The sequence below is a fragment of the Melospiza melodia genome, chromosome Z, assembly GCF_035770615.1.
Source record: "Melospiza melodia melodia isolate bMelMel2 chromosome Z, bMelMel2.pri, whole genome shotgun sequence".
Lineage (NCBI taxonomy): Eukaryota > Metazoa > Chordata > Aves > Passeriformes > Passerellidae > Melospiza > Melospiza melodia.
In genome coordinates, this window is record NC_086226.1 from 10,307,169 (window position 1) to 10,334,326 (window position 27,158).

The following is a 27,158-nucleotide window of genomic DNA, read 5'->3' on the forward strand; positions in this document are numbered from 1 at the left end:
CACAATCATGATATGCACACAACTATCCAAATTAATTTTTTAGGCTTTTGTTCTTATTTTTTATGCTCCCTATCAGAATACTGACATGTTAATGTCACACAGTAGTATAAATTTAAACTCAAGCAACTGTTCAAAATTACTTTTTTCCAGTAGAATGCACACAGTTCTTTAGTTACCACAGCAATGGAGTCCTTTGTGATACCATTTTCACACTTGTGAAAGAACCTAAACCCAGCAATGGCTTGCAACTATCACAAAAGGAAACTATATCCAAATATAAAAGGATAATATATACTATACTGCATATACCTATAGAGTTATGGAGCACAACCCAAGAAAGTAATGGCTCAGTTTACTAAAGGAAGAACACTGGGCAAGTTCTGTAAAGTCTCTCTATATTTTGATTTTTGCTCTTAGAGGAAGATAATTTTAAACATGTTATGAGATTTATTGATTTTAATAGGCAAAATGTTACTGATGCCTGTGTCCTGAGACGTAAAGAGCTATAAAAGCAGGGTATTAATACTGTTATTTGTTAGCGGCATTAATCTTTCCAGAGTTATAAGGAAGATCTGTAATTTCTAAACACATATCCTACCTATCATTGCACTTAGTGTTGTATGGCCAAGTTTAAAACACAGGTCACACATTTCTCAGCACAGCCCACAGTTTTTATTCCAGGATGCCCAAAAAAGAGCACCCAAACACTAAGAAAAACACATGTACCATAAGTTTTCTAAACATAGTCATTATAAAGTCTACTACAGGACATTGTTCCTTGCTTCCAGAGGACAGTTTTCTTTGCAGGAACCATCAAAGAATGATGCCTGTTCTTTGCACTGGCTTAGCTTACAGTGTTTCAAATTGCACTGGAAGATTTACTGTCTGAGCCAGACAAGTAAGATTAATCTCAAGAACAGTCTTGAGAATGGTACCTTTCCCTCATCTTACTCCACACCTTCTTCCTATGATTTGGGTGATATCCTAATATATCCTCTTTTCATTGATGCCATAGCAATATTTTCCCCTTTTTTTTCAACAATGCCCTTCTAACAGTGAGCCTAAAGACAAATTTGAAGGGAAAAGAAGAACTAAAATTTTTAAATAAAATAATTTAGATTATACTTGTTTTGCATATTTTCTCCTTCCTTAAAATGATAAAAATGATGAGGAGAAATGTATATACTGATTTGCATGGCAAGAACAAGAGAAATCTCTTACTTTCTGATGCTTGGCTCCACGGATATGGGCAGCATAAGCATCTGCCCCGGTACAAGACACATCACAGAGCTCACAGCGCAACTGATTCTGAGTTCCACGAGCAGAAGTACTGTTGTTGGTGGTGTTCTGGGAAGCTTTTAATGCTGCTTCTTTCTTTTTGTGTTTCTGGCCTTCTAAGTGTTCTTTATAAGTCTGTTTAAATAAACAAAACACACAGTAAGCTGTCTTTTTACTGCTGGTTCATCATTCCCGTGAAGACATGTAATACAGAACATGGCAGAAAACACATTTTACCTAGGAAGTGCCTCTTACACTGAACATTTCTGTGGTATGGCATGCATTAACAGGCCACTTCTAAGACCAGAACATTTTCTTTTCCAGCATTAGGATCCCACACTTAGGTAAAAGAATACAGGTTTTTCTCCTCTAACTTCTCAACTTCCCGATCAAGTAGTGATCAACAGTCTCACATCACTGAAAAGTTGACAGGATGAGAAACTGCAGTTTCCTGCATTGCATTAAATTATTCTTGATTTCCAGTTTCCCTCAAACTTTAAGTGTATCCAGATAAACAGAAAAATAAATTTAAAAGGAGGTGGGGCACAAGTAAAGCTGTACTGAAAATGAAATGCAGAAGTTGGTATTAGTTCCTATATCAACACTGGCAATCTAGAGCAGACAGGGTAGGAAATAATGACATGTTTATCTAAAGTAAAAGAACTGTTTAGCCAAACTCAGATATAAACATTCTGCATGATTTTTTATCCACTTTCTAGGCACTTTTACCCACCATGACACTAAACTGGGAAACTGGAATATAATGAAGAATAAATTTTCAGGTTTCCCATTCACTAATCTTGTGTAATTCCAAAGCTTTCAATACAATATTTTCTAAGAAGTTTTCTATGCTAAAAAAACAAATCACATTCAAAGTTTCAAATAATTCTGAAGTCAGGGGAAGCTCCTCTGTACAAGCTCAGGGGATGTATCTTTATGTCTTCCAACAGGAGCTCTTTCTATAATAGTATGCATTCTTATTTCATTATTCCTTTAGTACAAGTACAGAATCAGGTCTAAAAATTAACAAATACTCTTAATTAGAGGGATGAAGCACCTCTCCTATGAGGAAAGGCTAAGACAATTTGGTTTGTTCAACCTGGAAAAGGCTTTGGGGTGACCTAACTGGGACCTGCCAGTACATAAAGGAAGTTTGTAAGAAAGATGGAGAAAGACTTTTTACAAAAGCATGGAGTGACAGGAAAAGAGGCAATAGCTTCAAACTGACAGAAAGTTTAGGTATTAAGAAGAAATTCTTTATGGTGAGGATGATGATGCACTGGCACAGCTGCCCAGAAAAGCTGTGGGTGCCCCATTCCTGGAAGTGCTCAAGGCCAGGCTGGATGGGGCTCTGAGCAACCTGTGCTGGTGAAGGTGTCCCTGCCTACAGCATAGAGCTTGGACCAGATGGTCTTCAAGGTCCTTTCCAACCCAGGCCATTCTGCAATTCTATGACTCTTAAGCGGGTAAGGTTTTTTAGCTCAAGAAGTTATGAATAAAGTATAGTAGAATAAAGCACAGTAGAATAATACATAATACAGATACCTGTGGTCCAGCACAGCTGATCTTGCAAACGTCACAGTAGTGGATCTGGGGTGGTTTGGGAGGCTGTTTTGGTTTCAGTTGCTTATTTTGGAATGGTGCCTTTTTAGTAAAGGTGGTCCCTGTCCAAGCAGCTGTCGCAGCAGCAGCCGCAGCCGCCGCTGCCGCCTGTTTCTGTTGTTGCTGCTGCTGCTGTTGGTAATAGGACGATGCAGCTGAATACACTGCAGCTTCATAGCCAGAATAGGAGGTACCTGAAAAGTTAAAATAAAAACAAATGTTACATCACCATATTTAATGTATCAATTACATAATGCACTAATTCAAATCATGTTGCATAACAGTTGAGGGGCAAAGCAAGATGTAAGTAATTCACTGAGATCTTGTCAGGCAGTCTTGAATTTGGTTTCGTGTTTCACAGTAGACAAATATACAGCCAACAATTGTGTGGGAATATATTAAATTCTAGACACATCTTTGCAGACATACAGTTAAGTTGGATATAACAAAGCATCCCTAGAGAACATACAAAATTTCCTGGTACATCTGGTAAGATTTGGTATGATGGAACAAGAATTTTAATGAAAGATTTAGCAAAGGCCACATGAAGCAAGCAATCTTCTAGAATCTGATTTGCTGTTCATGTTTCTAAATGGCAAGGACTGATAATATGGAGAGGAAGGGAAAAAAATGAAGATAAAAGACAGAACATCTAGTGCTATTACATCCTATTTCAGTGATTTAAGTTGTTTTGGTATAGAGAAGATGTTTCACTCACTAAAACAGTCCCTGACTTCTAGCTGAGTAAATCAAGGAAACTAGGCTCTGTCTCAAGGAAGTACTAAAATCCCTTTTTAAGCAAGAAACAAAAGAAAACAAAAAGTTCAGGGTAGGTATAACATGCCAGTTAATTACCATCTATGGCCATGAAGTTACCATATTTTCATTTTTAACTATGTTTTGGATTCCTAATGGTTGAATAAAGTCTTTCCAGCACACATTTCTCATTCCATTTTGGGTCAGGACAGCCCAAACTTACAAGATTTATACCGAACTGTTCCTCCCTGTCTCTGTAACTGCACACACCCTTCCCATTTCCTGGGAGTAACATCTGTGTGGATGCATTTTGTTACATTTTGTATTCCCTGTTTTTTCCTTTTCATCTTACAATAAGTCACTGCTTGGTAGCTATGTAAGCACTCTGTATATTCTCATATCTAACAAAATAGGTACGTAAGACATCAAAACTATTTTGAAGATGCCACAAAACATTCTGGCATAGCAATGACTGAACTGGTTGCTACCTCTCAGCAGACTACAATGTAATTGAGCATGAAGTGCTAAACTTCTGATCGTTGAAAGCCTCTTCTGCAGCAACTTCAAAGATCCTAGCAAGAAAATATGCAAAATTCTTACCAGAGTAAGTTACTGCTGTTGTGCTGTACGTTGCACTCTGAGTATAGGATGGAACAACAGTGGCTGCAGCTGCCACTGGCTGCACAGTCGAGGACACTGGATATATGGAAAATGTCGTTGTTGCTGGACTTGGGGTTGCAGGTTTTATAGCTGTCACTTGCCGTGTTTGCTGGGCTTGGGTGTACTGAGTTGCCCCTTGGCTATATCCTGCTTTTGGAGCTAATGAAGAGAGAAAATACAAGTGTAGAAATATTGACATGTTTTAGTTGAGTGAAATGGAAACCATACTAAGGGAAAATTAACAACATGTTTGTGAAAAAATGTGTAAGAAGTGGGGGTTTGTTTTAGGAGTTTTCTTTCATTTGTTTTGCTTTTCAGCATTGTACATTTGGTTGCTTTACTGTCATAGCTGTGCATTTCATACCATGTATCTCAATCAAGTCACAGCTCACAGAAGTAAGCCTTAAATTTATTTATTTGTTTTTAACCGTGCCATCATGTTTTTAACACGGTTTTAAACAGGTTTTAAAAAACCTTCCTATGTAACAGTTTTACTAGAATACTCCAAACCAAAGCACACTTAAACTTTCCTCTTAATTCTACATAAAAAAATACTAAGCAGGATTCAGCTTTGTAGCAATCATGATACGAATAATTAAGAGAATTATATAAATGAAGAACCTAGAGAATCAAACAAGTATTTCTAACTGAGTAATCATCTGAACACAACATTGATTATCTCAACTAGATAAAACTTCTGCAAGGTTTCTAGACAAATCAGTAGGAACTTTGCCTAGATGTATGTTTCGAGTATATTTAGGGGCAGTCCAAAATTCAGAGGCAGCTACTTATGGCAATGTCAGAAGTGTTGAAGTTCTAGGCACAGAAAAACTTACCACGCAGTGACAGAGATTACGTGGCAAAACTTAAAACAGAAAAAGATAATGTGAAGCAGTCAAACAACTATTTTTAAGGCTTAAAGTAGTCAACAAGACTGTGAGTTAACGAGAGCAGCTTGAATCATGCCACCCACCTGTCTGGTAGTAGGACTCAGCCACCGAGGGCTGTGGCTGGGCAGCAGCAGCCACGGCTGCAGCGGTCGCGGTTGGCTGCTGATAATATTGTTTGCTGTCGTACGCCACTGCTGGGGCGGTGGATCGAACGTAAGAGTAGGAATCCTAAGGATTCAAAACAGAGAAACCGCCTGTAAGTGTATGGCTAGAGTAATAGAAATTATCAGCAGAGTGGAATTAACAGTGGACCATCTTCTGGCCTACTCAAGTAGAATAAAAACTCCCCATCTACATGTACAGGATATACAAATAAATGCATTAGAGAAAATTTAATTTACTTTCATAGATACTTCAGGCCTGAAAGAGCCCTAGCTGCCCTTTACAGACTGAATACTGGAATTATCCTCATGCTATTAATCCGTTTCTCTACCAAATTATTTTTGAAAAGCATCTACTCATAATAATTTTTAATGACAGTATCAGATTCTATTTCAGTAAAATATTAAGAAAAAATCTACCACAGATCTCTACGAAACATGAATTTCTACAAGGGCCAATAAAATCTCAGGGGTAGAAACATAAGCCTGTATCGGCTTTAAAAATGTTACCATTAACAACATTTTTCTTAGTTAAATTTTTTGGAGAACGAAAGTGGTATTTTTAAAGCCTTTTTTACTTTTTGGTGTATCAACGAGTTCATTAGGGAAACGTAACTGGTCTTCAAAGGTAAGGCAAGTAGCTCATTTGATACCTTTACAACTCAGGAGATCTCTAATAAGCTTAGAAGGGGATGCCTGGAAGCCACTACATGCATGTACATACATTCTCCCATCCTCTCCATGTTTATGGCAAAACACAAAGAGTTGATCAACTGAGGGGGAACAAGGCATGACCTATTGGAGCTGAAATACACTAATGTATTAAAATCCTTTTTAATTCCAAGAAATACAACAACAAAATCTTTTTTCGTCCAACCTGTGTAAACAGAAATTATTTTATTTAGTTTAGAGGGACTATCTTTTTTTCCAAAGGTATCTAATAACTGATCTCATAATATATAATGAGTTGCAGAAGCTATACAAAAGAACTGAGAACATGCAGCAATAATATAGTCATTTTAAACAAACCAAAATGCTAATTAGAATCTAGATAATGCCCTGGTAAGTTCAGAATTAGAAAGGTGAAAAGCTATTGCAAGAAACATAGTATTTCAAGATGAAAGGGGACAGAGAGCAAAAGCCCTTTCGCAAGAGCCTGTATCCACAGATGGTTAGGCAGGGATCTCAGAAGAGGATATCCAAAAAACTACCCACAGGGTAGTTTATCTCCTAAAGCAATCTTCTGACCTCATAGGCTTTGGTATTAGACTCCAGTGGCACCCAGGAATCTGACAAAGGAACCATTTCTACCTCTACTGAAATTTTTTACTGGAACAGTCTTTTCAGCTCCATGACCCAGTTTACTGCACACCAAGCCAACATCTATGCTAACAGACAACAGCGCTTTTCTTTACAGCAGCAGTTGTGGAAAATCACATTTTCTTTTCCAAACAGGCTTCCACCTCTGAAAGCACCTCTTAAAAATCACGCAGCAGGAACCTACCTGGTAGTTCTGTGTGGTGACAGGAGGTGGTGGCGGCGGAGCCTCTTGCTGGCGCTGCGTGTAGCCGTAGTCTGTAGCAGTGTGTGCCGTGGGATAGCCCCCGTAGGCAGCAGCTGTGGCAGCAGCTGCCACGGCCACCGGGGCAGGCCTGGCCACCGCCACCGTGGCTGCGGCCGGGGCATAGGCTGCAGTGACCGTGTGTGCCGCCACCGGCGCCTGGTGGACAGTGTAGCTGGCAACTGTGGTTGGATGGGAATAGGCTACACCCGACGCTGGCTGCTGGCTGTATTGGCAGAAGACAGAAAGTAATTAATCCAATGCACAAAGCTAATGCCTATACATTTCAAAATCCCAGATTTGATTAATACTTTTCCTGTTCTACAGACAGATCTCGAGCAGCCTTCTATCTCTGTGTATTATCTCTTTTATTAACCATCTCCCATCCCCGTGAAAAAGGCTGTATCATTCTCTGATTTCTGTGGATGGACACACAGACCACAATCACAGAATGTTAACAGACAGGAAGGTACATTAAAGACCATCTAGTCCCAACCTCCATGCCAACTCCTACTCGACCAGATCACTCAAGCCCAATGCTGCCACGGTTGAGACACCCACGGCCTCCCTGGGCAACCTGTTCCAGCTGTTTTGCCACTTTCAGAGTAAGGAATGTCTTCCCAGCACCTAAACTAAATGTCCCCTCTTTCGACTTGTACCCATTACTCTGTGCTCCATCTCTACAGTTCCTCATATTTCATGTAGATGATTATTTACTTCATAAAGGGGAGGTGTTTGTGTTGAGTTTTCTCCAAGCAGTGGAACACAAGTCTTTCATTCAAAATAATGCAGCAGTCCCAAGCTGATAGCTTTTCCAGACTAGCAAGTTTTAAATACTTTAGTTGTTCTTCAGTAAAGTGACATACCTGTCAAATTAAGAAGAACGCTACTTTTCTGTGAAAGCTCATTACTAACCCGTACTAACACAAAGTTTTTCATTACACCATATTCAAGCAATTAAATTTTAAAGACAGCCATGAAAATCAGCTCAGAACTGCTGTATTTACTTAGACACACACAGATGATAGGGGACTTCTCCAACAGATGGTTGGAATTTTAGGAGCTGGTCCCACTTGCCCGAGCAGAAGTCCACTGACGCAACACAAAGCATCACAAGTGCAGACAATCACACTGAGCAAGAAAACCACTCTGGCAATCTCCCAGGCACCTGCTGAGACTAATCTGCCTCTCCAAAATTTGCAGGTAGGAAGCTAATATTTATCAATTTACTAAAAATCCACAGATACTAACAGCAGAAATAAAAACTGACTGCTCCAAAGGTTTAATTACTTGAACAGAAACAAGAATTACTATCCTGTACTGATATGTAACTGTGCATGATGTTGTCCTATTATGATGTATAACTGTGGATTATGATTAGAAGGTTGGAATACTTATTTTGATTTTTAAGCAAATAAAGTGAAGCAGGTAAAATATAGGTAAAATATCACTATCTGGAATAATGACATCAAATGGGGATTCAGTAATAATTCTGATTATTTTTGTACATTTCCCACACTGCTGTTCAATAATAGCTATATCCATACACTTTTAATTTCACAAAAGTAATTTCCACAACTCCCTTGTGTTCAGTAATTTTTTCTTACTTATTTTTAGAAAACCTGATTTTGTCATTTCAATTACAGCAGAACCCACTTACGTTAATAATTTTAAAAAACACATACACGCAGCCAATTCCCCCTCCCAACCATTCTCACAGCAGAAACAGAAAATTTTACTACTGAAGGACTTACAAGCCTGGACTCCACCTTCTTCCCATCACATGTCCCTCACTGCTTAAAGACTACTTGCATTCTATCCAATTTTACTACAGTTGTGAATTGCACATACAATAATGTTTTATGTTATTTTCAATTATTAGCCTAAGAGCAAAATGCAAAGACCCAAACCACTTGGATGTACCTCACATCGCTGCTTGCAACTCCTCCTCCCTGGTGTTCACAGGAAAATTCTGCTTACTTAACATGAGAAACTGGACTCCATCACAACATTCAGGAAGACCGTTTCATGATGGTAGAAATTAAAGATAGTCTATAAAATTAGATCTCATTATCTACATAACTAACAGTACAGAAGTGTAAAATAGTCACCAAATCTGAGATAATTATCATGGCCATATATATCTACTAAAATCACATTAAACTGAATAAACAGACAGCAGACTGCTTAACTGACTGCAGTTGAACACATCAAGAGTCTAATACTGCCAACAAGGTAAGTCTTGCTTCACACTTTTCCCACTCTTAGTCTTCCCTTCTCCCAAACACCAATCCCAGCTAAGCCATTTTATTCCATCCCTGGTGCTAATTCTGCTACTTGTCAAGCCATTCAGTGCACTGATTTAACTCATTAATCAAGCAGAAAACAATGTAAGGGTTTCTTGTTGGGGTCATATTCTAGCGTGGCAGATATGTGAAGAAACACAGCAGCTTACAAAACAGGTCTGCTGAGAGTCAGAACAATATTAATTATATATATACAGGGAAACAGAGCAAAAAGGGAGCAGAAGACTTGGGCTGAAGCACTAGCGTGGTTTTTCCATGCTTCATGAAACTATTTGTTACTGTTACAAAACAAGATACAGTGCTCACAACACACTACAAAGTAACAGTACCAGTCAGTTAAGCAAAGAAAATGCTTTAGTTCTCGGAGTATGTATGATTAAAGATACCCGATAGTTTTTAGTATTTAAAATCGTGAAGAGATTACGAACATTACCAGCAGAACTATTAACAAGATTATGGTACAGACAACTTCATTTCTTGTGCAACTAAGCAGCAAAATTCCTTGTCACGGCACAGAATTAACAGCCCAAATAATTAGATTTCTAAAGCTAATACAGGTTCCATGACCATGTTTATTTTAGCAAACCTGTTCCCCTTGCTTCTGCAACATCATGCAGAGCTAGTGATTGAGTTTGCAAGATTGCAGGAAAAGTATTCTATCACTGACTGCTTCTTCCTTTCTAAAAGTTGTGTTACATTATGTAACAGAAATTAATGGTGACATCTCCTCTAAATTTGTGACATTCTTCTCTTCCGTGGTCTTACTGAAAGCCTTGAAGACAAGCAGACATTTCAATGTAATTAATTTACATAAAAATATCCTTGTGCCAACTTCTTTAATTAACTGACAAGAGTTCTTATCCTGATTTGGTGATTAGTGCCTCGCCACGTTTGCTGAGATGAACTTAGCTCCTCCTAGATTATTCTGCCAAACTCCCTATTCCACTCTTCCTTCATCTGTGCACCTATCTTAATATTATCTGTTTTTCTTTGACTACAGATGGCAAGAACCTCATGCGTCATTTCAGTTTCAGCTGTGCCACCCACTCTACTCCAGACAACTGCTTTCTCCTTTCTCTCGCAGCAGTCTAGCTTCTTGTAAAGATTCTTGTAAAGTTACCTGTGTACTGACTCAATTTTCCTCACATCAAATAGCACCATATGCCACACTAGTAGAAATACTAAAGTCATAACGAATCCCTAGTGAACTCCACTGCAATTACTGCTATTTGATAATAGTTCTTCTAATTCTACTAATGACCTCTACCAGCTCCTTCTCTACAATTATTTTACTAATCTCTATCTTAAGCAGTCATTTTTCATACTCCACCACATCAAGAATTTCTTCTTAGTCTTGATAAGTAAGTCTCCAAAAGACCTAGGCATGTTATCAAGTTATTAGAACACCAAGGAAATACAGTATGTCAGCGTGCATTTTCTTCACCACATCTCTCAACACCACGGGGAAAAGCTGAATTTATACTAATTACTCTGTAGGTTCTATGAGTTAAGAATAGACCAACAGGTATGGCAGGACTGCAGAGAAAGCAGCTAACTCATTGATGCAGCCACTTCTCTTTGTAGATCAATTCTTCTCTTCCCCAAAATAAATTCTAATATCCCTTACTAGCATTTTTGAGTCCAGGCTCTCTTCCAAATACACTTGATTCAGTTTGCTTTGTTAACTTGGAGGAGTTTGAAATTCACAGAATAATTTAGGTTTAAACAAGGATTTGGAAGTCACCTGTTCTTATCCAATGCTCAAAAGACAGTTTATTTCAAACCTAGAAGTTTCTCAGGGCATTGTCTGCTCAGGGGCTGATCACCTCCAAGAATGGAGACTCCAAGGCTGCTCCAGACAACCCGTTCCAGTGTGTCGTGGTTTAACCTCAGCTGGCAACTCAGCCCCACACAGCCACTTGCTCACTCCCCCACACTGGAAGCAGGGAGAGAACTGGAAGTGTAAAACTGAGAAAGCTTGTGGGTTGAGATAGACAGTTTGATATGAAAGACAAAGGCCACACACACAAGCAAAACAAAACAAGGATTCGGACAGGATGGATTAATGGGCCAGAACAAATGATATGAGGCACAACAAGGCCAAGTGCTGGGTCCTGCCCTTAGGTCACAACAACCCCAGGCTACATTACAGACTTGGGGAAGAATGGCTGGAAAGCTGCCCAGTGGGAAAGGACCTGGGGGTGCTGGTCAACAGTGGCTGAACATGAGCCAGTGTGCGCCCAGGTGGCCAAGAAGACAAATGGAATCCTGGCCTGTATCAGGAATGTGGCCAGCAGGACAAGGGCACTGATTTCTCCCCTGTACTCGGGCACTGGTGAGGCTACACCCTGAATCCAGCGGCCAGTTCTGGGCCCCACACAAAACACTGAGGTGCGGCACTATGCCCAGAAAAGAGGAAGGTGTTCAGCCATCTCAGGAAAGCCAGAAAAAGTTACTTGGGAAGACAAATACCATCACTCTGAACATCACCTCCTTCCTCCTTCTCTCCCTAGTTTTATCATTGAGCATGATGCTATATAGTATGGAATGTCCCTTTGGTCAGTTGGGGTCACTGTCCTGGCTGTGTCCCCTTCCACCTTCTTGTGCACCACCAGGTCCCTCACTGGTGGGTGGGGTGAGGAGCAGAAAAGGCCTTGCTTGACTCTCTGTGAGTACTGCTCAACAATAAAGAACACATCTCTGTATTAACAACACTGTTTTCAGCACAAATCCAAAGCACAGCCTAATATCAACTGCTCACCCCAGCCAAAACCAGCACATGATGTCTGAGCATCTTGTCAAAAATTTTTTCCTTCATTTATTAAAGCTCCAATTTCAAAAGGAAATGAGCTCTAAACCAACACCTACAAGGCATAACCAGTTTCTGACCACTCAATTCAGTGCACCCTCATGTAACAATTCTTGGAGTGTTTAAATTCACTTTCAGAATAAGTTATTCTTTAATTTAGGAAGTTACAAGTAGCTTCCAATTGTACTCTGCTGTACTACTGTTATACCAGATCTTCCACAAGAAATTTTCATTCAAAAAGAATGTATTTTACCGATACCAGACTTATGTCTTCAGGTGTTTCTGACTGTAATAGAAATAGTGCTTCCCTACAAGGCTGACTTAATTCCTGTTTCCTGGGAACAATATACTCTTCCATGCTCATCTTCCTGTTCAGGTGCATGTGTTACTGCATTTCCCTATCCCATCCAGAGCCAGTTTGAAGTGCACATGATGTCCCAAATTTTTCTGCTCCAGATTCTGTAGGTATATATTTCATTCAAATACAGAAGGTCATTTGCAGGACCTTACCTAAAGTGTTTTGTCTCTCCTTACCTGTTTTTAAACTTCCATATCTGTAGTACTATCTCCTCATTCTCTTTATTTCCTCTTCTCAAACAAGGTCACCACTATTAAATAGTTTTACCACAGTATATAACTTGTCCTCATCTTTCACATTCTAACTGAATAACTCTGAGAAAACGAGAGGTTAACTCTTTACTAGCAATACTGTATTACTGTGTAAAAGTATTTTTTCTGAAACACCTTTGACTCAAATCTTTGAATAACATCTATTATAATTCCTTCTGACACCAACGATGGGAAATACCAATCTTTCTGTTGCATTAGTATCAGCACAAGTGCCACATATTGTAAAACACCACTATGATATTAAATCTGCTAGATAAGACTGACTGCAAAGAGTTGTGACCATGTATGTTTCTCTAATTCCATGCTAATCTGATTTTCTAGGGGTGGGGATGAGGGGGCCACCCTGTCTCTCAATCTTGCATAATTTATCCCAGAGCAAAGGGCAAAGCAAAAACTGGCCTTCTCCACACTGCTATCTTGTGCACAAATCTCCTTTCATCAAATGCAAGTATCTTTTCTCAAAGCAGGTGCACGTTTTGCCCTGATACTTTTAAAGTTGGATATACTAGTAATACAGTGGCTGTTTGCATGGTATTGACATTGGACCCAGTCGTGTAAACCCAGAACTGTCATTCTGAAATAAAACAGTATTTTAAAATACTTTTCCTGTTTGCAAAGTCTCCATTGCAATCACTGAGGCACCAAATAATTACCAAGATCTCCTTGCCCAATTCTACACCACAAAATCAAATGAGCTACAGCACAGATTTAGAAAAACTGGTGTAATGCTAGGTAGATATTTAGCCTGGAAAACTCTACTCTTTGGCCAACTTGTATTAAAACATCAGCAGCAAAAAGCCTACACCTTGAGAACAAGGTCTCAAAACAGAAGGTGTCAGTAATCACTACTCTGTATTTCTTATTAAAATAACTAGATTAATGTCATAATTCTGTTGCTAACTTCTATTTCTCTTGTCAAAAAGCACAATATTCAAGCAGCAATTAATAACCTTTTCTGAAGTGCCTAAGGACCTTCAGCAAGAACATTGTAGCAGTGCTTTTGATACAAAAAAGAAACACCGACTTTCAAAGCAAAAAAAAAAAAATGCTGGCAGCACACTTAGAAGTAGTAGAGAGCAGAAACTGCTGGTCAACAGCAATAATGAGGTACAGGTGTCCATTTGGCAAAACAATGTTCTTCAGCTCCACAACCATGTGTTTGTCTCCCTTAAACAGCCATATAAGGTAGGTTTACAAATAAGCAGCATTATTCCCCAAAAAAGCTTAGATAAGAGCTTGCTAGATGGAATCCAGGAGAACTTTTGTTAGTTACTTCCCAACAGCAACACTGAAAGAAGATCTGGATTTCCAAAGAAGTACACAGTATTCAGAGCAAATCTGAAACAAATATTGAATTCTCTTCTGCAAAACACTTATGTCATGTCTTTTTTCATTTCCAGCTATTGCCCTTTTCTAGAAAAAATTGTGGAGGCTTTTTTGTTTAAAACTAATGGGAAGTAGAAAACTTCATGTATTTTTTCATGTTAGCCATGTAAAGAAAATAGAAGATTTTGATATAATGCTATCTATTTTGCATTATGATGAATGAACATTGTAAGACACTTTATTTTCCACATTAAGGTATTTGCTGAGTAAGTCATGCATTAAGAAAAGGGATAATCCATCTGTGGCAGTTACTGTCAGAGGAATAACACATTTTCAGGAAAAGGCAGCCTACTTCCAAGTAAGATATATAGCACATAAAAGTATGTATACAGGAAGCACAGAAAACATTCCCTATAAGCCCTGCTTTTTATCACACTTGATTCATTTATTTCAATAAAAAAGAAGAAATTAATTGTTACTCATGCACATAACATGCTTATCTTCAGCACACTGCTGTATTAACAAGCAACACATGCACACAAACACTGCTCATATGCTCCTATAAGATCTGTTTATCTTGCTGAACACTGAAAACTCTCCTCCAAGAGGCAAAGAACACCTCTGATTTTTCAGTTTCAGTTTTCTGACAAATGCTGTTTTGATAGACAGTTAGCATCTGGCCTACAACCAAGTATGTCTCTACCCAAAAGACAGTATTCCTCAGAAATTAGAACTTTTAAAATATATTCCTTCCAGTGGTTTATTTTTTTAAATTTCCATGCACAACCTTTAAGGTAAGTTCTAAAATAGTTTTTAAAATATGAGTATCTTGAATGAAACCTTCCACTAATTAGGATGTATTTTTTGATTTGTACCTTTTATGAACATTGGAACACATTAGCATTAAGGAACCATATTTGGTGAAATCTAAGTGCCAGGTTTCTCGAAGTTTCACAGATAAGTCTATTAATAGCAGAATAGCAAAAACACAGTTCTGCAGTTCTTTCAGGAACATGATGATTGAAACAAGTATGTTCTAGTTCTGTAAAAACTGCTAGAAGCAGTGCAATCTGCTACAGCTTCAGATCCTAACCTAGGAAGAAGCACTCCTTAATAACTGGTCAGATGAAGTTTCAGATGTGCTAATGGAATATGGACAGAGCAAAACAAAACCAAAATTACAATTAACAAGAAAAAAAAAGGTGAGCTTTATTCTCCTAAACACACTTCACAATAAACAGCATAAAATGGTGAAATGAAATATCACACTACAGTAGGTTGCACTTTAGGAGTGACTTTGCCCCTGTATTTCTGGAGCCTGTCACTCACTACAGGCATAAAATTTTCAATATTTGAATATCTTAGAACTTTAGGGAAAATTACTTTTTTCCTATTCTAATGCACTAGGAATCCAGAAAGGCCTGAAGGCATTCAAATGTGCTATACCCTCATGAATTCTGCTAAATTGCAGCAGTAATACATTCTACAGTTTACCTACATAAAGCCTCAAAAAACCAGGGATTTGTAGCCATTTTGAGTTCTCCCCTCCCCTTCCTTGTTCTAAAAACTTGATTGCATCATGCCATTACAAATTACTGACTGCCACTAGATAGCTAAACCATATACTTATCAATAACTCACCCCAAAGATGAACAGCTATATGTTTTCAAAACATCTTTTCTTCTTTGATAATATCTACATTTACTCTCACAACTTAATTTCAATCTTATCAAATTCTGCCATGTTTTGTTCCCCATATACACTGCAAGTGTCTGTAACAGTGATGTAATATATATGCTCTGTATCAACCTCTCCTTGCTTGGCTACACACAACAGACAGCCCACTGTCCATATTGGTTTCTTTAAAAAGTTCATTTTTTCATGAAATGGTAATATGCAAAACAAAAAGAACTGAGCTTCAGAGATTACATCTATTTAAAAAAGGAGCAAATACTAACATCATCCCAGTCAAAATCACAAAATGGCTGAGATTGGAAGGGACCTCTGGAGGCCATCAGGGTCCAATCCCACTTAGGCAGCATCACCTACAGCCAAACACCCAGAACTATATCCAGACAACTTCTGAGCATCTCTGAGGATGGAGACTCCAACTTACCTAGGACTCATGCATGAGGACTCAGTCATTCTTGTATTCACAAAGTGCTTTTTCATGTTCAGAGGGAACCTCCTGTGCTCCAGTTTACACCCATTACCTCTGGTCCTAGCACTGCGCATCACTGAGAAGAAGCCTGACTCTGCCCTCTCTGCAGCCTTCCTTCAGGTATTTATACTTATTAAGATCCTCCCCACCCTCCTCCAGGCTGAATAGTCCCAGCTCTCCCAGCCTTTTCTCATTAGAGAAATGCTGCAGACTCCTCAGCAGCTTTGGTGGGCCTCTTGGGCTCTCTCCAGTATATCCATATCTCTCCTGTACTGAAGCCCAAAAACAGACACAGGATTCCAGGTGTGGCCTCACTGGTACTGTGTAAGAGGGGAATGATCACCTCCCTCACCTACCTGGTAACACTTTATCTAATGCATCCCAGGATGCCATTCTCCTCCTTTGCTGCAAGGACCCACTGCTGGCTCACTCTCAAGTCTGGCATCCACCAGGACCCCCAGGTCCTCTTCCTTTCCAGCTGGGTGGCCCACAGCATATACTAGTGCACGGGGTTGTTCTTTCATACTGAACTTTGCACTTCCCCTTGTTGAACTTCCCGAGATTCTTGGCAGCCCTTTTCTCCAGATTTTTGAAGTCCCTCTGGATGTCACTGTAACCCTCTGGCGTGTAAGTCACTCCTCATCATTTTCTGTCATGAGCAAGCTTGCTGAGAGTACACTCTGCCCTAACATCTGGACCATTAATGAAGATGCTAAACAGAAAAAATGCTGAAATTGGCAAGTTCTCCAAAAAAGGAAGGAAACTTCACTAGTATGGAAAATTGTACTAAATTGTTAAGACATTCTGTATTTCCTGCCTTAAGCCACTACTTTGCTTTTCTAGCATCAATAATGTAACTATGCTCTAAGCTACCATTGTTGTATTTTAGTAGCATACAAAATTTCACACATAATTTAACACCCCACAGTTAAGCCTATAACCACCAACCCATTCTGAGGATACAAAGGACACAGCTATACAATTAACAGAAAATCTTCCCAAAGTGGTCAGTTCCTAAAGACAAGCACCTGCTGCAAATTTCAAATAGTTGGCAGGTTTGCCCTCCTTAAAATGACAAAGGCTTCTTTAACTCAAGGCACCTTTCCCCCGATTTACCACCTTCTGTCTCCCTGTTATGGCCTATTACAATACTGCCATACAACCCATGTTAACAAACCCAGAGCCACTTATTGCCTTTCTCATGTTGAAATATCTCCTTTGAGAGTGGGACTTCACTGATTTGAAAAGAAGTGCATCAAAATCCTTTCACAAACAAAAGTACTGGAGGCTTCTTGTGTACATTGAGCTACAACAGCATGTTTAACTACAGCACTAAACACTAGCATCCATTGACCAAAAGAGAATCAGCTTCACAGAGCCCTACCATATTCAGTGAAGTCTCTTCTGCTAAGAATTATGTATGTGTCAAGATGTGATGGAACTCAAGAGAGCATGGGCATTAAGTACACAATGAGCAAGCATTCTGAGTTTTTAGCTTCATCCTGTTGTAAAACTGAATTACTTTCACTGCTCAAGTCCAGTAGTACATCCTGTCTGCAGAAGAAGTCCTACCCACCGTTGTCCTCACCAACACAAGACTGAGTTATGTTTAGTGATACCTTAAGCTTAGTCTGGTATGCCTGTGTGAACCACAGCCCTAATATCTCTGAAAGACTCAATCCTTTTTAAACCAGCATCTAGATGAAGAAGAGTTAACTGGGACAGGATATTGAAGACAAAAGTAATTACAAATACTAGCAATTGTGAAAGCACACTCCACCCCCAATCAATTCTCAACAGCTAACTCATCCATGCATAGCAATTCACTTTCTTTTGTTGTTTTGCACCACTTGAATATGCTGTAATATGGTGCACTACATTTGAATTCCAAACCAGCTGTAATTGCAAGAGCTCACTTCCATACTGCTGCCTGGAAGATTGCATCTTAACCTGGACTCACAGGCATTGTGGTCTGCTCTGAACCTGCCCTGCTAAAATTGCCTTTATCTGCGACAGCTCACCACACTCAGTAATATTCAAGCTGCTTGAAGGCAATTCAAAGTTAACAAATCATTCCTAACCACCCAAGCATCTCCCATCAGTGTTCTGTCTCATTAGAGCAAGACACAGTATGAATACCACCAAGATGAAACTCACAACACTTAAGAGATTCTTCACCTTTTTAACAGAAACCAAAACCATAACACAAGATTAATTAAATGAAACACTCACATTTGCCCACTTCTCTGACCAAACGTTACTCAATGCCCCTATCTCTCCATCAGCATTTTAACCAGCCAATTTGAGATTAGAAGCATAATTATATCTCTTCTCCAGCACTGAACCAAGAATGTTAATATTATTTTACATTGGAAAGACAAGCCAATATTAGGCTGTTAATTTCAAATTGAGTAGTCACACAGGGGTTCTGGTAAGGTACACAGCATGCACACACACACAAAGAAGTCTAGTACTACCAAATTCCACATTTATTTTAGGCTCCTAAACAGATGGATTAGTACAGTCACTGCAATAAGTAACAAATGAGGTTTGCATTGCATGCAGGTTTATAACCTGAGGCCCTAATGCCACCACTAGCAGAAAGCACAAACTGTAAAGGTCCTGTAATGTTCAGAGAAATTTCCTGCATTACTATTTGCATAATCTAATGTTTTCCTCAGTAAATCACAATATTATTACTGGGTAGAGCACACAAAGAATTTTAAATTAGTAGGGTAGCAGGAAATTTCACACAGCAACAACACTGAAAGGAACAAGAATGCTTCTAATACATTATTTACACGTTTAAAGGGCACTTAGCTCTTTTGCTGTCTTTGATTAAATATGAAACAAGTTTTCAAGTATGTTTTATGAAAATTAGTATTTATGAACTAATAAATATAGTAATCTATTCCTCTTCTTTGAAGGAACTTTACTGATTATACTGCCACAACAGTAAATATTATCCAGTTCTGCATGCCCATCCTGATTTTGGCCAGGGTAAAGTTAATTTTCTTCTTAGTAGCTGGTTCAGTTCTGTGTTTTGGACTTAGTAAGAGAATTATGCTGGTAACACAGAGATGGTTTAGTTGTTCCTAGTAGGGCTCACTCCCAGTCAAGAACTTTTCAATTGCTTGTGTTCTGCCAGTGAGCAGGTGCACAAGAAGCAGGGTGGGAGCACGGCCAGGAGAGCTGACCCAGACTGGCCAAGGGCTATTCCATGCCATAGAACACCATGCGTGCAAGTATAAACCAGGGCGACTTGGCCAGGAGCTGCTGATTGTTTCTGGAGAACAGGCTGAACATTAGTCAGCAGGGGATAAGCAACTGTGTTGTGCATTACCTTCTCCTCTAGGATTTTATTCCCCCTAATCCCTTCATTACTACTATTACTTTTATTAGTACTACTGCTATAATTCATATTATTATACTTTATTTTCTTTCAACTATGAACTGTTCCCGTCTCAATCCAGGAGTTTTACTTCTCTGATTCTCCTCCCCACCAGGGTGGGTAGGAAGTGAGCAAGAGGCTGTGCAGTACTTAGTTGCTGGCTGGGGCTAAACAGCAATAACCCAGTACTCCTGAATTTTCCAAATCCAAAGTCTACCACCTAAGCATCTATCAACCTGGCCTTTATAACCACTGCAAATATCAGTGTTTAATGTCAGGACTTAGACAAACTTTAATTTCTTCTTCATGTGAAGGATGACAGAGTATTTAAATGATCCATCATGGCCATGGATAAGTTGGAATTCTAGGAAGACAAGTGACTTCTATGTTCCACTGTCTTCTTAGTTTAAATTCTGCATCTGGGACAGGGCACCCTTGGATGTGTGGACAGACTGGGGAAGGAGAGGCTGGAAAGCTGTGTCACAGAAAGGGACCTAGGGCTCCAGGGCGATGGCAAGTTGAGTCGAAGTGCCCTGGCAGCCAGGAGGGCCAACCCTGCCCTGGGGGCATCAGGCACAGCATCACCAGCCGGGCAAGGGAGGGGATTGTCCTGCTCTGCTCTGGCCTCAATATAAAAAAGTTTTGGGTGCCACAATATAAAAAAGGTATTAACCTGTAAGACAGTGTCCAAAGGAGGGCCATAAGGATAGTGAAGGGCCTGGAGGGGAAGCCGTGTGAGGAGTGGCTGAGGTCATTTGGTCTGTTCAGCCAGGAGGAGACTGAGGGAGGCGTCACTGTGGCCCTCAACACCCTCACAAGTGGAAGCAAAGGGGCAGGCACTGATCTCTGCTCTGTGGGCACAGTGACAGTGACAGAGGGAATGGCCTGAAGTTGTGTTAGGGGAGGTTTAGGTTTGATATCAGCAAGAGGTATTTCCACCCAGAGGGTGGCTGGGCACTGCTCCCTAGGGAAGTGGTCACAGTACGAGCGTGGCAGAGTTACAGAAATGTTTAGACAACATTCTCAGGCATGTGGTGTGATTCTTGGGGATGTCCTGTGTAGGGCCAGGAGTTGGACTTTGATGTTCCCTGCGGGTCCTTTCTAATTCAGGATATTCTATGATCCTATGATTCAGTACTAATAACATAGATTAGAATACTATCATTTTGAGGAACTGCAATTCAGAAAGAGTTTATATCAGTCTGCAATAAGTCTAGAATTAAATACAGAAACTTTCTTTAAAAGCACCTTTCAGCAATCACTTAATAGAGCAGATTTTTTCCTTTGAGTCTTCTGAGTGGGAGATCCACAACTGTGAATACTCAAATTCTGAGGGACCAGCTTATAAAGTGAATGTTCCCACATCTCTGTGGGCCCTGATGGGATTCACCCCACAGTACTGAATGGGCCTGCAGCTGTTACAGCAAGACCTCTCAATCATCTACTGGAGGCCTTAGGAGTCTGGGCAGGTCAGTGCTGACTGGAAGCTTGCCAGTGTAATTCCGGTTTACAAAGGCGTGAGGCAAGAAACGGAACTGCAGACTTATTAGTGTAACCTCAGCTCCTGGAAAAACTATGGAGATACTAAGTGATACTGGCAGGTGAAAGAACTGTTAAAGAACAATGCAGTCATCTCCCACAGTCAACAGTTTCACAAAGGAAAGTCCTCTTTAACCAACCTTCTATCATAAGATCACCTGCCTCCTGGATGAAGGGATGGCAGTGGATGCAGTTCCAGTTTGACTAAAGTTGCTAACACTGTCCCTCAGAGCATCTCTTGCCAACAAGTTGCCCAGCTGTGGGATGAGCAGGTTCACAGAGCTCTGGCTGGATGGCAGCACTCAAAGGGCTGTATTGAATGGGGCTTCATCCGGCAAGCAAGAGTTGGGTGCACCATTAGCAATTTGGCTAATGATTCAAACTGGGAGGTGCTGTGGATGCTCTTTAGGGACAAGAGGCCTTGATGAGAGACCTAGTTAGATTGGAGCATTGGGCACTCATAAATGGAATGAAATTTACCAAGTTCAAATGCTGGATTCTGCACCTGGGATGGAGTGATGCCAAGCACAAGGATGAAGTAGAAGAGGAGTGGCTGGACAGCTGCAGAGGGAGGTGGGGCTGGCTGGTGCTGGGCTCAGCGTGGGTCCACAGTGCCCAGGCAGCCCCAAGGACAAAGCTCATCCCAGAGCTCCCAGCAGGGCACAGCCAGAGCCCATCCCAGAGCTCTGAGCAGGGCACAGCCAGAGCCCATCCCAGGGCTCCCAGCAGGGCACAGCCAGAGCCCATCCCAGAGCTCCCAGCAGGGCACAGCCAGAGCCCATCCCAGAGCTCCCAGCAGGGCACAGCCAGAGCCCATCCCAGAGCTCCCAGCAGGGCACAGCCAGAGCCCATCCCAGAGCTCCCAGCAGGGCACAGCCAGAGCCCATCCCAGAGCTCCCAGCAGGGCACAGCCAGAGCCCATCCCAGAGCTCCCAGCAGGGCACAGCCAGAGCCCATCCCAGAGCTCCCAGCAGGGCACAGCCAGAGCCCATCCCAGAGCTCCCAGCAGGGCACAGCCAGAGCCCATCCCAGAGCTCTGAGCAGGGCACAGCCAGAGCCCATCCCAGAGCTCCCAGCAGGGCACAGCCAGAGCCCATCCCAGAGCTCCCAGCAGGGCACAGCCAGAGCCCATCCCAGAGCTCCCAGCAGGGCACAGCCCATCCCAGAGCAGGGATGGGCCCCTGGGCTCAGCCTTAGGGTGGCCTCATCCTGCTGGGCCCTGCAGGTGGAGAAGGAGGAGAAGGTTCTCCAGTGCATCCTGAGGAGGGAAACAGAGCTGGTGGGAAGGCTGGAAGGAACTTCCTGCGAGGAGCAGCTGAGGAACTTGGGCTTGTCCAGTTTGGGGAAAGGGAGATGAAGGGTGACCCCACTGCTCTCTGCAGCTTCCTGAAGAGGGGAAGGGCACAGGGAGGTGCTGAGCTCTCCTCCCTGTAATCCTGGGACAGGACAGGAGGGAGCAGTTCACAGCTGCACCAGGAGAGCTTTCCTGGCCATCAGGAGGCATTTCTATAAAGTGAGGGTGGTCAAGCACTGGAACAGCTTCCTAGGGAAGTGGTCGGTGCCCAGTCTGTCAGTGTTCAAAAGCATCTGGACAGTGCCCTTAGCAACGTGCTGGAACTTGGCCTGCCCTGAGTGGGCAGGCAAACTGGACAGTGACTGTAGGTCCAACTGGAAGAGTCTCTTCTATTCCTTGAAACTGAACAGAATCTACTTAGACTCTCTTCTTTCTGATGCAAAGTTTAGGCTTTTTATTTTCTCTGCATGGTTCCAGATGAAGGCCTGATATATTTTGAGATATTCATACTTTAAGGTATTACAAGAAAGGTGTGTATGCTAAAAAGAATTGCACAAATTTTTGAACTAAGTGCTGAAATCAATAATATTCTGATTATGATCATTAGGGAGCATTGAGTCATCTAAAATTGCAGACTAATATTCTTCCAACATATCAGAATTTTTCACAGCCATTTTGGCAGGAGAAAACCTTTAAAAATGCAACCACTATTGTGTTTATTATGAAAATTTCTGTTGGTTGCTATAAAAACTACAGTGTCAGAACTTTCAAATGGTGTATGTATAAAGAACTAAAGACTTCAACTGCAATGTGATTTTTTTCTCATAAAACAACTTGTTACTTTGAGCAACTTTTTAAGAATCCATAGGTCAGTTCAGCATCCAGAAACACCTTTTATTTTTCAAGATTTATGGGGCTCACCTGTGCATTCAGTAGGTAAAAAAACATTTGTTTGTTTATTTATTGCCCTGGTTTCCAAGAAGACGATTTTTTTATTCTGTGAACTGTCTTTTTGAATACTGGAAAAAAACTTAAAGGCTTGTTGTAAAATCAAATCTCACCACCTTCCTCTGCCACCATCATCTTTTTCTCAAATATACTGGAGTGGAATACATGATTTGTAGCACTCTGTAAACACACCAGTAAGTACCTAACAAGCCCACTTGGTAAAAGTAAGCTCCCTCAGACATTCGAAGTGACTCTTGTGTTTTCAGCTCAAAATATTAAATTCCTTCTTACGAAAGGACTACTCAAACACTGATCGCTGTGTGTCTTCACCTTCAGATGTGGTAAACACACAAATCATTTATAGGATGTAGAGTCTTTAACCAATAGCAAATTAAACAGTATCTTAAACTTGTGATAGCAAAAGAAAAAGGTTCTTTTGATCTGTTTTTCATTTTCTCAAAAACACACTTAGGATCAGCTATTAAACTTGAATGTTATTCCAATTATATAACTTCAAAGGAATTGTTCAGGATCTTTAGTCTAAAGATCACCTCAGCCCTGCAATAAAAGATGATTTTAAAAATTCGTCTGCACTTCAAAACTGCAGACATACAGATCTTGGTTTATTATTCACTAAACCTTTATACTTAAAAGGAAATTCTATATCTATGTCCTAAATATTCACTATAAACGTCATGTAAAATGTAAACACATACATGCACTGTGAACACCCAATGGAACTAGAAGATTATCTAAATTTAATCCTCTAATTAACACCAGAGTAAATTAAATTCAGTGTGCTTCACATTCATTTTCAGGAAAAAAACCAATGGAAAAAACTGAGTTATTCCAACAGCTCCACAAAAGTGTACATTCCTAAAACTACATTAAGAATGCAATTTTTATTAGCTACTAGCACAGCTCTGCATTCATTTGTTAATAATCTCTGATATATTTGCTTTAATCTTTTGGGTTTTATCTTATTCCCCACAACTTAGGCATTGAGGAAGGTCCTTATTACAGATTTACAGAATGAGCAACATAAGATTCAAATGTGGACTTTAAGATGTCACTCCAATACAAGCCAAAATTGAAAAGATGTTCCCGACTGTATTTAGCAAATTAAGTATTATGATGTCAGAAACTGTGATATAATAGATGCCACCAATTACTTTTTAACACTCTGGCTACAATTTAGATGAACAAAAACTACAAAGATACAAAGACTTGTGGCAGTGTGTCTGTATGAGATCTGTATTGATAGATCTATCCAGACACATAAGACACGGGTATGCATACTTTCTAACACAGTCACGGGTCCTCAAGTTCCACTACAACACTGCTCCTGGTCTTAGAAATCAGAGTAGGGCATTTTTGTAAAAAGGTACCTGGCCATGAAAGGACCTCCTCTACTTTCTTAGACACATTACTTCAATTGGATTAAGTCCCCCGCTATTTTCCGGTGCTCCATCTCTCCCTGATCCATCCAGCCTCCCTTAGGTTGGTTTTCAACCCACGTTAGAAGGGATTCTGGGCTCCCACAGCGACAGCAAAGCTTTGGGGAGCAAGGCCGGTGCTCCCCAAAGCTGAGGCAGGAGACGGGCCTGGGGGCGGCACACGGTGACTCGCCGCTGATGCTGGCTGACTGACTGCAAGTGGCCATTTTAATCTAAGGGCCTGGGGACCCGATGCTGTCGCTGATCATCCGCCTGCCGCTCGGCGGTGCCCAGCCCCACCTCCCAGCCCCGGCACACGGGGAGATAAGAACGCACACCCGCGGGCGCGGCGGGAGGGTCCGAGCACGGCCCACGGCGCGGGGCCAGGGGCGGGAGTTGCCGGGGTCCCGGCCGGGGAGAGGGGCCCTGGGCGGGTCCTGGGGGTCGCGGCGGTGCTCACCTGTACTGGGCAGCAGCCCCGCTGTGGGTGAATCCAAAGTAGTTGCCGGTGGCCATTTTGGCATCTTCCCCCAGCCGGCTGGGCACTGCGGCGGCGGCGACCGAGGGGCGGCGGCGGCGGGGGCCATGACAGGAGGCCCGGCGAGAGAAGGCGGTGGGGAAAGAACGGGACACACAGAGGGACAAGGGAGAGAGAGAGAGCGCGGGAGCGCCGGGTCAGACTCGGCGCCTCAGGACCGACCCTCGCCCGCCGCCCTCTCCCCACGCACGGACACCCCGAGCACCGCTACTCACCATAGGTGAACGAAACTACCGGGCATATGGGAATCATGAGTCCGGCCTGGCAGCGACGGCGGCGAGTGAACTCTCAACTCTCCCCCCCCTCCCTCCACCTCCTCCTCCCGCTCGCTCCCTTCCCCCACCCACCCACCGACGGCGACAACGGCGGAGTGCGGCCGGGCCGGCTCCGCCTGCGCAGGCGCGGGATGTGCGCGGGGGCCGCTGGGAGATGTAGTTCAACCGCAGCCGGGTTCCCGCTTAAAGAACGGGGAGCAGCCGGCGTCTCGGGGATCGTGTGCGCAGGCGCGGGATGTGCGCGGGAGCCGCTGGGAGCTGTAGTCCCGTAGGCCGGCCTTGGGGAGGCGCGCTGGCGGCGCCCATTGGACACGCTCGCACACGCAGGCGCGCACATGGATGGATATACGGCGTGCAGGGTCCCGCCATGGCTCCCGAGTGCTTACTGCAACCCCGCTACATCCTCGCCCACACAACGCCCGTTCCCGTGGCTGTTCCAGAAGCCAGCAATCCGTCAGATCACTCCTGAAACGCGCTGGGCGGCACATTGCGGCCCGTGCAGCGCCCTCCCGATCAAAGGCACTGAATGAACGTCCGTTCCCCACGGCTCTGCCGCTCCTTCCGGCAAATCCTTCCCTCTGAGCATCAGCTGTCCCCCAAAATTATGAACAAAGCAAAACTTGAATGCTTAAATGCTTTCCTCCCATTTATGTATTTTGCATGTGCTCCAGTGTGCATTATTCATAAACTAATCAAGGCTTATAAAACTATTAATAAACACTGGATTCAGTATAATGTATAAGTTCGGATATAATTTTGTGGACTGTAAGCTAAGCCTCCTCAAAACACACCTGTTTGGGATGCCCTACTGCAGTCCTAACAAAAGCAGGGATTCCCACATCCCACAGTGGCTGTGTTCATAGGCAGTAGGACTGCAAGGATATTATTGTTCATAAAATGGGAAGAGGAAAGTACTTTCTCATCTTATAGCTAACATTATTGCAGCTGCATATGAAGTACAGCCATTCCCAATGCCAAACATCCTTCCCAATTCACTGAACATAATTTGTTGGTCATTATTACTAATTTTGCATAGGAACTGAATATTCTTGTACCTCCTGTACAATAATTCTTATCCTAATCAAGCACAACAGTAAAAGAAATCTCCTTGGTTCTGCCCAAAGTGCTGTTCTGAGAAGAAAGTGGCTACTGAGTGAATATTTAATTGCTATAGATTAGGAAAGAAAAGCCTTAATCCACAGTTCCATGGGAGAGTACTCAAGGAGAAGGGTCTACAGAAACCTTCTGTAGAAGAACTTAGACAATATGACCTCTGTCATGAAAATATCAATTGACTCAGGAGATACAAATCATAAATAGATTAATGATTTATATAGATGTTTATATCTATCCTTCTATTAAAAATTGTTCATAATCAGACCACTGGATCATGCTGCTTGGACAAGAAGAGAACACAAGTTTTTTTTCTTTCCACTGTCTTTCAAGCTTTTTCAGTTATAAGCCTTCCAATATTCTGATAAATAGACAATATTCAATACAGATTTCATTAAAAATATAAGCATCTATACATACACACAGACATTCACATACCTTTTATCACTGCATCATTAAAGCTATTTTTTGCAAAGTAGGTAGG

General features: G+C 41.6%; 1 protein-coding gene and 1 non-coding gene across 4 annotated transcripts in view; both read right to left on the bottom strand.

Annotated features, from left to right (window-relative positions):
• ZFR (zinc finger RNA binding protein) overlaps positions 1–25,619 on the bottom strand; it is a 47,126-nt gene extending 21,507 nt beyond the window's left edge. For all 3 annotated transcript variants that reach the window (XR_010031307.1, XM_063180960.1, XM_063180959.1), the window contains exons 1-7: positions 25,502–25,619; positions 25,209–25,293; positions 6,852–7,134; positions 5,270–5,414; positions 4,237–4,455; positions 2,824–3,074; positions 1,222–1,413 (exon numbers count right to left, since the gene is read on the bottom strand). Coding sequence is in view for 2 of the 3 variants with exons in the window: in XM_063180960.1 (XP_063037030.1) it covers positions 1,222–1,413; positions 2,824–3,074; positions 4,237–4,455; positions 5,270–5,414; positions 6,852–7,134; positions 25,209–25,293; positions 25,502–25,538 (1,212 nt within the window). In the remaining variant the exon portion in view is untranslated. The remainder of the gene's footprint in view (positions 1–1,221; positions 1,414–2,823; positions 3,075–4,236; positions 4,456–5,269; positions 5,415–6,851; positions 7,135–25,208; positions 25,294–25,501) is intronic.
• Positions 9,715–9,852, bottom strand: LOC134432641 (small nucleolar RNA SNORA66). The gene has a single exon (XR_010031382.1). It is a non-coding gene; the product is annotated as a small nucleolar RNA SNORA66 (small nucleolar RNA).
• Positions 25,620–27,158: the final 1,539 nt, after the last annotated feature.